Source organism: Pelophylax lessonae (genome assembly GCF_965119305.1).
Source record: "Pelophylax lessonae genome assembly, chromosome: 2".
Lineage (NCBI taxonomy): Eukaryota > Metazoa > Chordata > Amphibia > Anura > Ranidae > Pelophylax > Pelophylax lessonae.
In genome coordinates, this window is record NC_138769.1 from 671,745,017 (window position 1) to 671,759,745 (window position 14,729).

At 42.2% G+C, this 14,729-nt stretch overlaps 1 protein-coding gene across 1 annotated transcript in view; it reads right to left on the reverse strand.

The window, feature by feature from the left end:
- Positions 1–14,729, reverse strand: part of CFAP300 (cilia and flagella associated protein 300) — a 96,413-nt gene that overhangs the window by 69,076 nt on the left and 12,608 nt on the right. Inside the window, exons 2-3 of the mRNA XM_082244387.1 lie at positions 9,375–9,456; positions 4,178–4,250 (exon numbers count right to left, since the gene is read on the reverse strand). Of these exons, the coding sequence (XP_082100513.1) occupies positions 4,178–4,250; positions 9,375–9,456 (155 nt within the window). The remainder of the gene's footprint in view (positions 1–4,177; positions 4,251–9,374; positions 9,457–14,729) is intronic.

A 14,729-nucleotide genomic window follows, 5' to 3' on the forward strand; every position in this document is an offset into this window, starting at 1 on the left:
GAGTATAGGTAGTGTTTGACCAAGGCCAAATGAATGGAGCGGCCAAAGGACAAGGAAGGGAATGAGCTTTCTAGATGTTCCCACTGCCAGCAGCCATCAGGGGAATTAACAATCAGAACAAGTTTCCCAACTTGTCTACTCATTGGTCCCACCCAAAAGTAGTTAGCTGGGCAGTATCTGCATGCAATCATTGTCTGATGCAGACTAAAATGGGAAGATCCCACAACTGTCATCTCATGTCTTTCAGCATTTTAAATCAGAAACTAAAGTGCACTTATGGAAATAAAAAGACACCTTGTACCTATGCTAATTTTCCAATCAATAACTGTGTCCCTTGGATCTCAGGCTAAGACTGCATATAGGTTCCTTTTTTTTTCTCTCAATCTGCAATGGCCTGCCCCTCAAGGATCTAAGCCCCATCCCCTGTCAAAACTGCTGCTCACTGAGGCTCATTTGGCAGCTAAAAGCGGTGAACTGGGCTTGGCACCAGTTAGGCCCAGAGCTTAATCACAACTGGAGAAAACTCAAGGGGGAAAGCAAGTTTCTGCTTTTAGGTCAGTAGATGGGGGTTAATGCAGTACCGAAACAGAGCATATTTTCACTACTTTCTGCTATATTACCAAAAACCCACAAAAAGAACACACGTCTGCAACACTATCAAAGGCTCTCATTTAAAAAGCAGTGGTATAGCTGCACCACCCTGTAATAGACCAAAAGAAATGCACAGCAATGTGGTTTAGTCCTGCTCCACCAGCTTCAGAGTCACCAGCTACACATAGCAGCCTGATTTTACTACACCCACATTATATTCCACAAATGTAAGTAATGAGATATAACCTAACCAGTTTACCCTATACATGATATAGACATGTATTAGGGCACCTGACCCCCTTTAACTCTAACGGACTTTTATGTCCCATTAGAACAAATAGGATCAAGATTGAGGATTGTTCCCCTACTGGTACTATCAAGTACTACATTGATTGTAAGTACTTTTAAGCACAAAAATCTTTCTCTCATATACAATTATGTTCACTTACTTACTCATATCTTATACTCCAGCGACAAGTGTCCACCCCCAATTTCTGTGTGGAAATATAAGGACCAGAAGCAAGGTCTCATGGCAGATCTCTTTTAAACAAGTATGTATATTATTGGCGACCAATGAATCTCCTCCATTGACAGCATAATATCCTACTAACCACCTAATATACTTACAGATATGGTGGAATAATTTCCTTGACAAAGGCGCAAAGCCGAAACGCGTAGGAATTCAGGATATCTCTCCCTACGGACCTCACGCCATTCGAAGCGTGAACAATAGAGAGACATACCATTTGTCACCATATCACCCTTTCCTTCTTATTTTCACCAACACCTATGGGTCTATAACCCACACATTCTATGATTATTGTATCAATATATTATCAATCTTTTTTTAATAAAAAACCCCTTTTTTAACAACAATCTACATGTTATATTAGCCCGTAAGGTCCCAATCAACTGGTTTAAGGTATCAAAACCCCTTTCAAATCCTTTATGGGATGAAGGCTAAAACTTACTACTAAGGTCTTGGGAATCGCATCCAATATAGCAATATTACCAAAAACCCACAAAAAGAACACACGTCTGCAACACTATCAAAGGCTCTCATTTAAAAAGCAGTGGTATAGATGCACCACCCTGTAATAGAAAAAAAAATGCACAGCAATGTGGTTTAGTCCTGCTCCACCAGCTTCAGAGTCACCAGATACACATAGCAGCCTGATTTTCATTACTGTGATGGGCTGTAGTGTGTGTAGCACAGCAATGCATAGTGGGAAGGGAATAGTGTTATCTGTTGTACATTATAAATGAGCCCCCAAAACCAGCTTCACTAGCTGTCACAGACTAAAATATTTTTTCTCTAAACCAGACTTTATCAACCTTTTTAAATACAGGGGAGCTCTTGAAATGATTTTCTGGTCTCAGGGAACCCTTGCCAAAAATGACTAAATCTACGACTCATGGTCAGTGGGAAGAACGCTCCTTAAACCTGTGGTTATTGGAAAGAATTTCCACCTTACAGATAGCTAAAAAGTTCATTGGTGTCAATGGAAGACAAAATTTGCCCATGACAAAACTGCCCATGGCTTGCTCAAGGAACCCCTAGCAACCTTTGGCGTAACCCTAGGGTTTTCCTGGTAGGGTAGTGGAACCCCGGTTATGAAACTCTGCTCAAACTGAAAAAAAAAAAAAGACAGACTAAGATAAAGTGCTTAAGGCCCCTTTCACACATGCTGTCCGTTTGTCCATTTTTCATCCAACCGTTGACGGATGAAAAACGGACATCAATGCATCTCTATGAAAAAACAGATGTAAATGGATGATCATCAATTTATATCAGTTTACATCCACATCCGTCATCATCTGTTTTTTTAAACTGATCAAAGCTTTATTTTTCTTCCGTTAAAAAAAAAAATGTATCGGACAAAAAAACGGATGTAAACTGACAAATAGTCAGTTTTTCATCTGTTTTTGCATTGGTAGTGGATGCAAAAAAAAAAAAAAAAAAAAACTGATGAGCACTGATGAAAAACAGATACAAAAAACTGATGAATACTTCATCCATTTTGACGTGACAGAACTGATAAAATAAACAGTCTTGTTCTTTTTGTTTGTTTTTTAAAAGAAATAAACATGTTATTATTACCTGTCCTGTGCAGTGGTTTTGAACAAAGCAGCTCGTGTCCTCCCCTTCTTGGGTCCCATGCCGGTGCTCCTGACTCCCCCCTCTTCCCGGGTGCCCCTACAGCAAGCAGCTTGCAATTGAGGCACCCAAGCAGGCGCTCTCCCGATCAGCAGCTCTGGGTGTCCATTCACACATGGAGCCGAGGCTTGGTCCCTCCTCTCGTCTCCTAAATTTGGCTCACTAGCTGTGATTGACAGCAGCGGGAGCCGCTGCCAAAAGCCAATCAGGAGTGTGAGTCCCGGGAGAGACCAGTCTCTCGTGGACACCGCTGAATCAAGAGGGGCTCAGGAAAATATTAGGGTGGCTTGGAAGGCTGCTGCACACAGAAGGTTTTTTACCTTCATGCATAGAATGCATGAAGGTAAAAGAACCTTGTGCCTTTACAACCACTTTAACTTTTACTGATCCTGTTGTCTTTTTTAACCATTTGCCGACTGCTGCACGACTATTTAAGTCGGCAGTAAGCCCCTCACAGGCAAAGCGACGTAGGGCTACGTCGCTAGCCAATAAGGGTTTTGGGAGCAAACGCGTGCCGCCGGATGCGCGCTGCCGCTTGGTCACGGACCCCCCCCCCCCAGCGCGTGTGCCCGGCGGACCCGATGTCCGCCAGGCACTCGCGATCGTCTGTGACAGCGGGAGAAAGGCAGGCGGCTAGTGTAAACAAAGCCGCCTGTCAGTCTCCCCTGTGTAAGAATGATGATCAAACGGTTCTACTATGTAGGACCGTTGATCACTGTTCTTACACATCAAGCCACAGCCAATCACAGTTAGAAACACGCCCCTAGGACACACTTGTTAGTAAACGCAATAACTTTTGCGCAAACCAATGAAAATACGCTTTTTGCGTATTGGCCTAAAATGTTAAGAAATTTAGATTTTTACATTTTTTTGAGGGGAATTTCATATAAAAAAAATGTGAAAAATATTGTTATTTTTGCAAAATTGACGCTCTTTTTTTGTTTATAGCGCATGATCAAAAAATCACACAGGTGATCAACTACCATCAAAAGAAAGCTCTGTTTGTGGGGAAAAAAAAGACGCCAAATTTGTTTAGGTACAGCGTCGCACGACCGCACAATTGTCCGTTAAAGTCACGCAGTGCCGAATTGCAAAATAGGCCCTGGTCAGGAAGGGGGGTAAAATCTTCCGGGGCTTAAGTGGTTAAACTGCAATTCTCCTCAAGCAAAACATATAATTATTCCAGAAATTATTATTTTCTTCTGAAATAGGTGTCATTAGTTTTTACAAGTAGCCGTTTTGCATTTTCTATTTTTATCTGCTCCACCCGCACTATAAATGTCTCAAGGATTACTGTAGCTGTAAACGACTAATCTGTCATAAAAAAAAAAAAAGGAAAAAATGTTATTGACTTGGAATCCCCAAACCCTCATCCTATAATCGTACATCAGCAAGAAATTTAAAACGGTAGAAAAACAGCAAGATTACCCAATGTAGTCCACTGTCCTGAGCTGGAAAGAACTTTTAAATGGGAAACCACATTTGGATCCTGGAAAAATGCCTGAAAATAAAAGATTATTTTTTAATGCTGTGCCATCTCATGCCAAACTATAAGGCAGAACAAACACAAAGAACATTTTGGATGATGCAATGAATAGTGGCTCATATTGAACTTTAGAAACCAAACATAAGTCAGCTTACAGTGGGTCTAACATTCTTTTTTCACTGCACTTTGAATTAACATATTAAAGTGACCCTGCCTCCAATAAAGAAATGCAAGGAAAGGTGGTACTTGAAATGCAGAATGTAAATACTTACCTCTCTTGCTGCCAACCTGGCTCCAATGCTGAGGAGTCTTACCCTGAAGTCTGCTGGGATAACCAATACTTCCTTGCAACACAGCTGCCCTCCACACCGCTACAGGACACTTGTGATCTCTGTAGGGGACACAAGTGATCAACACTTTTGGCAGTGCAGGCAGCGGGGAAGGTGATAATTTATATAGTGTTCTTTTAAGTCATCTTGGCTTGTAATTCTTTATTGGCAATAGGGTCGCTTTAAAGCTTGTTTCCAGTAATTCCCCACACTCCAGTTTAAAATAGTATTTCACAATACAATCATTAATTTCTGGATTGATAATCTAGGGTCCCTTTTCATTTCCTTCAGTGATGGAGATGGGGTCCCTCTTTATCTTCTCAGTGATGGAGATGGGGTTCATTCTTTAATGATGGTGGTGGGGTCCCTCTTTATTAAATACAATGATGGTGGTGGGGTCCCTCTTCATCCTCTCCAGTGATGGCGGTAGGGTCCCTCTTCATCCTCTCCAGTGATGGCGGTAGGGTACCTTTTCATCCTCTCCAGTGATGGTGGTAGGGTACCTCTTCATCCTCTCCAGTGATGGTGGTAGGGTACCTTTTCATCCTCTCCAGTGATGGCGGTAGGGTACCTTTTCATCCTCTCCAGTGATGGTGGTAGGGTACCTTTTCATCCTCTCCAGTGATGGTGGTAGGGTACCTTTTCATCCTCTCCAGTGATGGCGGTAGGGTACCTTTTCATCCTCTCCAGTGATGGTGGTAGGGTACCTTTTCATCCTCTCCAGTGATGGCGGTAGGGTACCTCTTCATCCTCTCCAGTGATGGCGGTAGGCTACCTTTTCATCCTCTCCAGTGATGGTGGTAGGGTACCTCTTCATCCTCTCCAGTGATGGCGGTAGGGTACCTTTTCATCCTCTCCAGTGATGGCGGTAGGGTACCTTTTCATCCTCTCCAGTGATGGCGGTAGGGTACCTTTTCATCCTCTCCAGTGATGGTGGTAGGGTGCCTTTTCATCCTCTCCAGTGATGGCGGTAGGGTACCTTTTCATCCTCTCCAGTGATGGCGGTAGGGACCCTTTTCATCCTCTCCAGTGATGGTGGTAGGATGCCTTTTCATCCTCTCCAGTGATGGCGGTAGGGTACCTTTTCATCCTCTCCAGTGATGGTGGTAGGGTACCTTTTCATCCTCTCCAGTGATGGCGGTAGGGTACCTCTTCATCCTCTCCAGTGATGGTGGTAGGGTACCTCTTCATCCTCTCCAGTGATGGCGGTAGGGTACCTTTTTATCCTCACCAGTGATGGCGGTAGGGTACCTTTTCATCCTCTCCAGTGATGGTGGTAGGGTACCTTTTCATCCTCTCCAGTGATGGTGGTAGGGTACCTCTTGGTAGGGTCCCTCTTCATTCTCTCCAGTGATGGTGGCTGGTGGCTCCTCTGCTGCATCGAACAGTGCTTACACTATAATGTGTGAGTACCAGTCTATCCAGCCTTCTACTGTGTCCAGGATGGGTAATGATGCAGGGGTTTGTACCATTTACAGCCTGGGCTGAAAGAAGGCGGGCATCATTCATCTCAGAAGCGGACTCATCCTTCCTCAGCTTGAGAAAAGATTTGGGAACTTTTTTTTCTGCATTTGGGGAGCAGATTAAAACTTTGGAATTCCCATTACTTTCTTTCATTGACTATTACCAAAGAGATGGGTGAATCACCCCAGCAGGGACACAGATAAGCAATAAAACAGATAAGCTTCTAATCCTTCCCTACTCTTACAACCTCCTTTTTGAAAATGCTAGCTGTCTGGCCGTTACTGGCCAAAATATTATTTGAGCCACTGACCAAGAAAATGCATGCAGCCAGAGAAAATCAGACTTCCCGATCTGCATACTTGTTCCGGGTCAGTGACTTAAAGAGTAACATCACTTTTGTTGGGGAAAAAAAAAAAAACATTCCCCCCTGGGTGATGTGTGTACATTGTAAGGATTTTAGCAAACGTTGTTGCTGATTCCTATCTTTTATTATTGTGAAGAAATAGCTGTTTGTATATCTGTGCCCATGTGCCAAATGAATCTGTATGGAAGTGGTTTTATATTTATCAATCAGCTGCTCCACCTGCAGGGCCCTAATGAGGAAAGCTGCTGGGTCTGCAACCCTTTAGACGTGATTTTCCTTTGAGCATATCTTACGAAAAATTACATTTTTGTTGCAGGGGAATGCCCAATAGGGCGACCCGGCAGCAGGCTCCTCTCACAGCTCTATTATGAGTGTATTAGCCCGTAAAAACTTATTGTGCGAACGCAGGTAAGTGTATCTTATCTACTTTAATAAAGGAGAAATTGTAAACCGAGAGCATTAGATTATTTTATTGCTCTCTTCCATGCCTACCTTTATTTGGGGAGTTTGATCTGGAATTTCAAGTGACCGCAGAGGTAACCATGACGGTGCCCTAGTGATCTTTAAGGAAAAATCACCTGTGTATTAACCCTTGGGGGATATTGCTTTTTTAGACCCAGTAGTAACACACAGGTCTGAATATAAGGTGAGGAGCCATCCTCTGCTGTTGGTGGTGGAAGCTGGAGCACTATGTTTTAAGCACCTGTCAAACACAGATTCTTGCTTATTTTGCACAGAGTGTAATTTTTGGATGGACTGTTACTCCTGGACTGTTTTCCATTTCCATTTATTCATTTATAATTGATCCTCTTTGCACATAGTCACTTTTTGATAGCACTATGATTGATCTATTATATTTTTTGCACCATATATATATTTGCATTGGGCACATCGTCACATTGATTTATGTCATGAGCACTTTATTTGACACAGTATTTAGCGCTGTACCCTTTTATTTGCAATTGTGGTTTACTTTTTAGTGAGAAGTTTTTGGTATAGCAGCTTCTTTTATACTTCAATTATTAGTTGCGCTGATTTCTACATTTTGCACAATGCCCAATATGTGACTTGTATCTTAGTGCAGACTTTTAAAAAAATCAGTGAGCCAATCACACAAGCAGGAACCAACATTTCTGGGGGGGGGGTGTTCTGTACGCCATCTGTGTACAGGTAGCCATATTGTCTTGCATTGTACAGATATTTACAGTGCTGCAGATTTTTAAAAAAAGGTAATTTTTAATAACATTTAAATACAATAAGACATGTGTCGCAATTGTATACGCTATATTTATTTATTTTTTTATTTGATCATTTATTTTACCCCCACAAAAATGGAGTTACCCTTTAAGCATGTAATGGTGATCTCAGCTAGGCAGGAAAACAGGTCCACAAAACAGAATGCCCACTTTTCACTTTTACAAGCACAGGTTTTCTTTAAACTTCCAAGTAAACAGAATATGTAAAAAGTTTTTTTATGTATTTTGATCACCTTTTGGAAATGACTTGCCCTTGCCAGCTCACTTCTACACAGACGACAACGTATTAAATAGTTCAAAACAAATGGCACACTAGTAAGATGGAAATGTAATTAACATACGTTATGTCTGCTGGACACCAAGTGGTTCGGGCGGGCATCTGATAAAGTCATTTAAAGCCAGTTCCATAGTCTCCTGCCACTAATTACATCCGCAGACTTTAGGATTATTGTCTGCTGTGCAGTCATCTCACCTTGTCTGTCCTTTACACTTTAGGGTGTACAGGAACGTCATTCAGAGGAACGAACGCACTGGTTACGAAACACAAAACCCATGGTAGCTATACAAAAAGGCTCTGGTCGTGTCTATCAAAGTGTTTTAGGGTGGGTGTTGATGGGCTTTGGGTTTCTGTCAATGGCTTAAGTTTGCCTCGCTTCTGAGATCACTCAGAACTTATTGACAACTGCACTTGACCTGATTTAAGCAGATTTTGCATTCTTACAGGCTTGTATTGGAATGCAAAAGCTGCTTGAAGCAAACAAAAGCCTGTTGATACAGGCCCCCCTGCACTTTTTGCATTTTCATAGGATGCAAGCCTGCAATGGAAAATCATATTGGGGTTGATTTACTAAAACTGGAAGGTGCAAAATCTGGTGCAGCTGTGCATGGTAGCCAATCAGATTCTAACTTTAGCATGATCAATTAAGCTTTGACAAAAAACGTGGAAGCTGATTGGTTTCTCTGCAGAGCTGCACCAGATTTTGCACTCTACAGTCTTAGTAAATCAACTCCATTGGGTGATAAAGGCTTGACTTTAGGCCTGTATGGAGAGGCTGATTTATACATGCTGCAGCAAGCGGTTCCACAAGGAGGAGGAAAAGGATAGATATCCTCGTTTCTTCACCTAACAACATCTGCAGCCACAGACAAGCCTATGTAGGTACTGGAAGGAGGACTGGAACCAGAATCCCAGTGACATCAAGTGGGCTTCTCAGAAATGTCATGGAGGTGGTTGGCGGCAGGCGCAGATTAGCAGGTAAGGCCTTGTCATTGAAAGCTTAATGACTTGTCAATTACAGCCGATGGCAACGGCATTGTGTCCACCACAGGATCCTCGGGTCCTTCCATAAGCTAGTCCGAGCGAGTGCGCATGCCATATAACGATTTTCTGGGTGTCATTGAAAATTACATTGCCTACCCACCATAGCATGCATGAAAAGGGTTGCTTACCCAGTTATATCTTTTCAACATTTGCTAGTAAATGTAGCAAACCAGGTCCTGACTTGGCTCCTCTTCGCTGGGAAATTTTTGAATGTGCCATTGCAGTGAATTACCACTTGATTTTTTTTATATAATTTGATGAGCTGCATGACATGTTCTCCTTTACAAACAAAACAATGCTGGAGTAAAGATGGGTGGTACACATGAAAAAATACTGGTGATACTTGGGACACCAGAAAGATTGTGATGGTGGTACACAGATGGTCAATGCTTAGGGACAACTCACCAAGACAAAGTCATCTTTTTGATAGGGCTGAAAATACTGGTCATAGAAAAAGACTTGTGCCGTTAGTCTACCATTCATTGACCTGGAGAAAAAAAAAAGAAAAAAATTAGTATCAACATTTTGCTGAGTATTTAAAGAATAATATACCCATATTTAAATATAGGTATTAAGATTTTTGGGAACCTTAAGCTAACTGTACACTAGTACATTTTTGTATGAAAATTCATACAGCAATTCCCAGTACATTAGATGACTTGATGAATGTCGTTTGAAAGTACTTCAAAATTTTGTTTGCTTTTAACATTCAATTTTGGAATGAATGGACTTTCTCGAACAAAAAGCAACTGTTAGAGTTTTTGATCCTGTTCTTTAAAAAAAATGTTATCACTGTGGTTGAAAACAAATGCTGATTTGGCCCCAATAAGGATTAGAAAATCAAAGCAATGTTCTTTTTTTATTTAAAATCAGGTAAAGGTTTATTGCGATGTCACAAAGTTCTATAACCAGACAATAAAAACACAGATAGTTCACTTCAGAAATCAGTTCAGCATAACACTATTGTAACTCACGTGATAGGAAATACATTGGTCACCCCTTAGAGCCCTATATAAGGCCTTTTGTAACGGGGACACTAGGGCCACCATAACAAAGCAGGTAGACAAGCATTAAACATGTGAAAAGCAAGGGCATACATATCTTAGCCATAGCATTACCAGCTAGATTAAACATATCCATTTTTGTATATCATATTTCACAGCAATAAGCGCCCTATTATTATATCAGATGGGGCCAAACCAGGAATAACCAACCAACTACCCTATACCTTAGCAAATTTAGAAAAAAAAACTGCCCTTATGCTGATATATCAGCTTTTCTAACCACAGCGTTGTACCCATCTGTTCAAACAACATTGGTGGCGTAGGCGGGAGTATTACGAAACCAGTGTAGTAAGATGAGCCTGCGAGACTAAAACAAGGCTCTGGATGCGCCCTCTTTAGCATACATCAAGAAAATCTAGGATACAGTGTTTTTTGATCCATGGAAATGGAGTTCACCGTAGTAACAACAGCATTGCAATAGCCATGAAGCTTTGGGCACCTCCATAGCAAAAGTATTAGGACCCCTGCATCTCGGTTACATCTAGTACATATGGGCTCAGGGTGTAAGCCCATGGAACGTACTCTGAGTGGGGTACATTGGACTCTGAAATGAATGTATAATTGAGACAGTCTCCTTTGAAATGATAAGAGGACACCGGAATTTCTCTAGATATACCCCCCGGGAGCATAGCATAGCAGTTGGAGTTAAAACCCTTTGTGGAGTAGGACTGCTGCATAAGCCCAAAGATGGGGTCGATGACATCTCCTCAGAGGCCTCCAGGGACTGCTGAGCAATCACCTTGTGATTCAATTGTAAATAGTAAAAGAGCATATTAGGAGGGAATGCCATATCTAGACTGCAATTGTGGAAAGGAGATTAAATGACCATTATTCATTATATGTTTGATATGCGTCACCCCATAACCTCCCCACTTAGCAGCATGCTGTAACTTGGCCAATTCGGGGTAGGTATGGTTATCCCAAATAGGACTGTAACCTGTGTAACCCGTAACCTTTTGTAGTTGTTTGGCTTGCTCCTATATTTTGTGTATGAGCCTATATACTGTTTATTAGGTTTGGAGAAAAGCTGCACCTCTAGACCCTCAGCTAAGGTATTGGCCTTACTAAACTGCAGCATAACAGACAGTGTGGAGTCCTGAGTTCCATCCTCAGAAGTGGTCGTCCTCTCTAGGCCTCCCACCATGTGTTGAAGTTGAGACACAATGTAATAGAGCCAGGGGTTCGGTAGAGCCAGCTCTCCCCTGACCTTTGCCTTCTGCAGTTGTTCTAGTTTGCTTCTAGTGCTACCTCAGTAGGGATCCAAAAATAGTGCTGACCATACAGAAAAATATTTTGTAGGATAACCACAGGGGAGTTATGCAGACGGTAGAGAAACTGGGGCATCAAAATCATTTTGACCAGATTGGCCCTCCCTGCTACAGAGAGCCACAACTTGGTCGGGAGTTAAAGCTCGTCCCTGAATTTCATTAGCTAGGGGAAGATATTAGGGTGGCAGTAGTCTATGGCCTGTGTGGAGATTACTATCCCCAAGTATTTAAATAAGGACACCACCGGTACAGGACAAAGGAACACTGTTACAGGGATGACCCCCTGATTTCAAGGTAGTAAAGTGCACTTAGACCAGTTAATCGTTAGCCCTGAAAACCTTCCAAAATCTAAAATAGTGGACATGACATGAGAACTTTGTGTGTCCCCCAATCACACGAGCATATCATTCACATAAAATAGGACTTTCTCATGTAATGTACCATACTGGAACCCCTTTATATTGTCATTGGCCCTAATTGATGGCAATAGCGGCTCCATTGCAAAGGCAAACAACAGCGGTAAGAGGGGGCAGCCCTGCCTGGTACCCCTCCCTAACTCAAATGTGGTGGAGAGTTTGCCCCCTTCCCTTATACTGACCTGTGGGCAATAGTACAAAGGGCAGACCCAGGATATAAGGACAGAACCAAACCCAAATCTTTCTAACACAGCCCTTAAGTACCCCCATTAAACACGGTTAAATGCTTTGTTGGCATCTATCGACAACAAAGCCCTTGAAAGCCATGTTTCTCAAGCGGAACTAAACCCTTCTATCCTTTTCAGCCAAGGAAACTGCCATCTTGGCCTTGATTTGATCTTGAACTGCCATGATACTGCACATGTGATCACTTATGACACCAGACATTTGATAGTTTGACAGTTAGGTTGAGAGCACAATGTGACCGTTACATGCGACAGTAATTTACAGTAACTGTTTTTTTTTTTTAAATTGAAGGGTTTCGTTCCACTTTTAAAATAGAAAACTGAACTACTGTAAATTCTACTAGTGTATGGCCAACTTTACTCCTGAACACACAGAACTTCCTATTCATTGCGGTTAGCATCCCAGTGCACTGAACAGTACTGACCAACACACAGCAATGTGCATGGGCTGCCTGAATGCATGGTGATGCATTGCAATGTACAATCTAGAGGGGACCTGAGCGTTACAACATTTCCTCAAGTCAGATGCGGCATTTTCACCGCTTCCTGCACACTAACAATTTGGGCTCCGTGCCATGCCAACTTAAATTGCATTAGGCACATTCCACCATAGTCACCATATATAGTGTACAGTTGATACTGGAGCACATACTCATTCACAGGAAGTTCATGCAAGGAGTGTACAGGATGTGCATAGTTCAGGGACAGAATATCTGAACAAATTAAGGGAAAATCTGTATTAAAAAAATGTTATCCATTTTACGTATAGTGCTCTACAAAACCAAGTGTAGCACCCTTGCCTTAAACAGGGCTGCTAGTAAATTTAGCTGTGCTAGGTGGAAGCTAGCCTGGCTAATTTGTAGTCTTCGTGATCAAATGGGTTTTCTCCTAAGCCTGGTTTAGCTGTGGTCTCTCTTCTGTCAAAAGGTGGCCCTGTTACCTTTGGCGATGGTATGATGAATTATATTGAGCCTAGGTTACTACATACTTTTCTCAGCCTATCAGTAAGGAGTTTCTCTGGCCGCTGAGGATGCTCGAAGAGGGTACATACTGTATTTGGTGGAAGTTAGGTGATCTGGGTTCTTCTTCCACCCAGACTGCAGTCTGGGGTGGGTGTGTGAGGAACATTTGCTGCTGGGTAGGCCTGAAGCCTGAGGTTTAGCCATGTGCTCAAGGGCTCTGCTGGGGAGAGCCTGGTCACTGCCTGAGGGCATGGGAGAGGATCTGCCAGAGAGCAAGAACCTCTTGGTTGCCTGGAGGAATGCTGAGGAGGATGGAGTAACAGAAGAGACTTTCCATGAGCTGGGGATTGTGAAGAGGTTCGGGAAACATTACTGGGAACTCATCCAAGGAAATTCTGTATAGTGTTATGAGTTTTTGTTGCTATAGGAGACAGCTGTGGCTACGTAGATACAGAACATTGGTGTGAAGGCCTAAGACCTTGGTTCTGTATTGCCGTCTACCTGTGCTGTTATTTTTGGAGTCTTTGCATTGGCGCCCATCTTTTCTACAAATGTCCACACCCATCATGCCTAAGAACCAGGACCCTGAGGTGAAATGTCAGCTCTCCCTAATGCGGGGGGGAAGGGGCGCTACACAATTATTACTTTATTGAGAGTTAATCTTTACTTTAAAGTAGAACTATAGGCAAAACCTTTTTTTTTCTTCTTTTGGATAGAGCAAGGGAAGTTTTTTTTTTGCCCCCTTTGTCCCAATGCGGAGATTTACCTTCTATTCCCATCCCATAGTCAAAACAGGAAGTGAGAGGAAATCCCTGCAAATTAAGGAAATTACTTGGGGACCCCCAGGTCACCAGAACTAGTGTCCCCATCAGAAGATTTCCACTCTATTACTTTTGTGGGGACAACACAAAATTTGGGATTTTCTTTTACTTTCTCTTTCAATGACAATGGTAAATAGGACAAATTTAGAGGGTGAATCTCCCTAAAGAGGGCACTGACAGCAATAAAAACTGACAGGGGTTCTAATCCCTCTCCCCTCTATCCAAAAAAAAAAAAAGGTTTTGCCTTTAGTTATGCTTAAAAGCTGCATTGGGCCAACCTATTCCTTATTCAAATATTTTATTGAAAGAAGTGCAGTTCAGAACAATATCATAAAAAGTAGGTAGTACAAACTGTATGCAGTTTACAAGTATCACAGTAAGTAATGCAGTAAGCATAATACAATCATCAAATAAACCTTGTGAGAGTATATATGTTATAAAAGATAAGCCTCCAGTTCAGAAGGTTGATAACCAAATAGTTCTGTACAGTAAGAAAAGTAACATCCATTAAACTGTTCACAAGGGACATGCTCAGTGGATGGTGTGTTGGAAATCGCTCATTAGAGGATGGTAAGAGTATAGCAGGGGGTCTTCAAACTATGGCCCTCCAGTTGTTCAGGAACTAAGATTCCCATCATGCCCAGTCATGTCTGTGAATGTCAGAGTATTACAATGCCTCATGGGATGTGTAGTTCCGCAACAGCTGGAGGGCCGTAGTTTGAGGATCCCTGGAGTATAGCATGGCCAACATCCGATGTTATGCACAGTTTATGCTCTGTGTGAGTGGTCCATGCAGTAGCAGTAAAGCCATTCCAACTCAAGAGTCCCTAAAAGAGAAAGGACAGAGAAGACAAGACCGGTCTATGACCTCTGCCTGGTTTGGTAGAGAAAAGGTCAGGAAAATGGAGCAGGTCTCAGAAAAGTTAAGAAGTAAGTACAGAAAGTAGGTGTGATATGTCAGATAGCTGGAGAAGAAGAAGAATG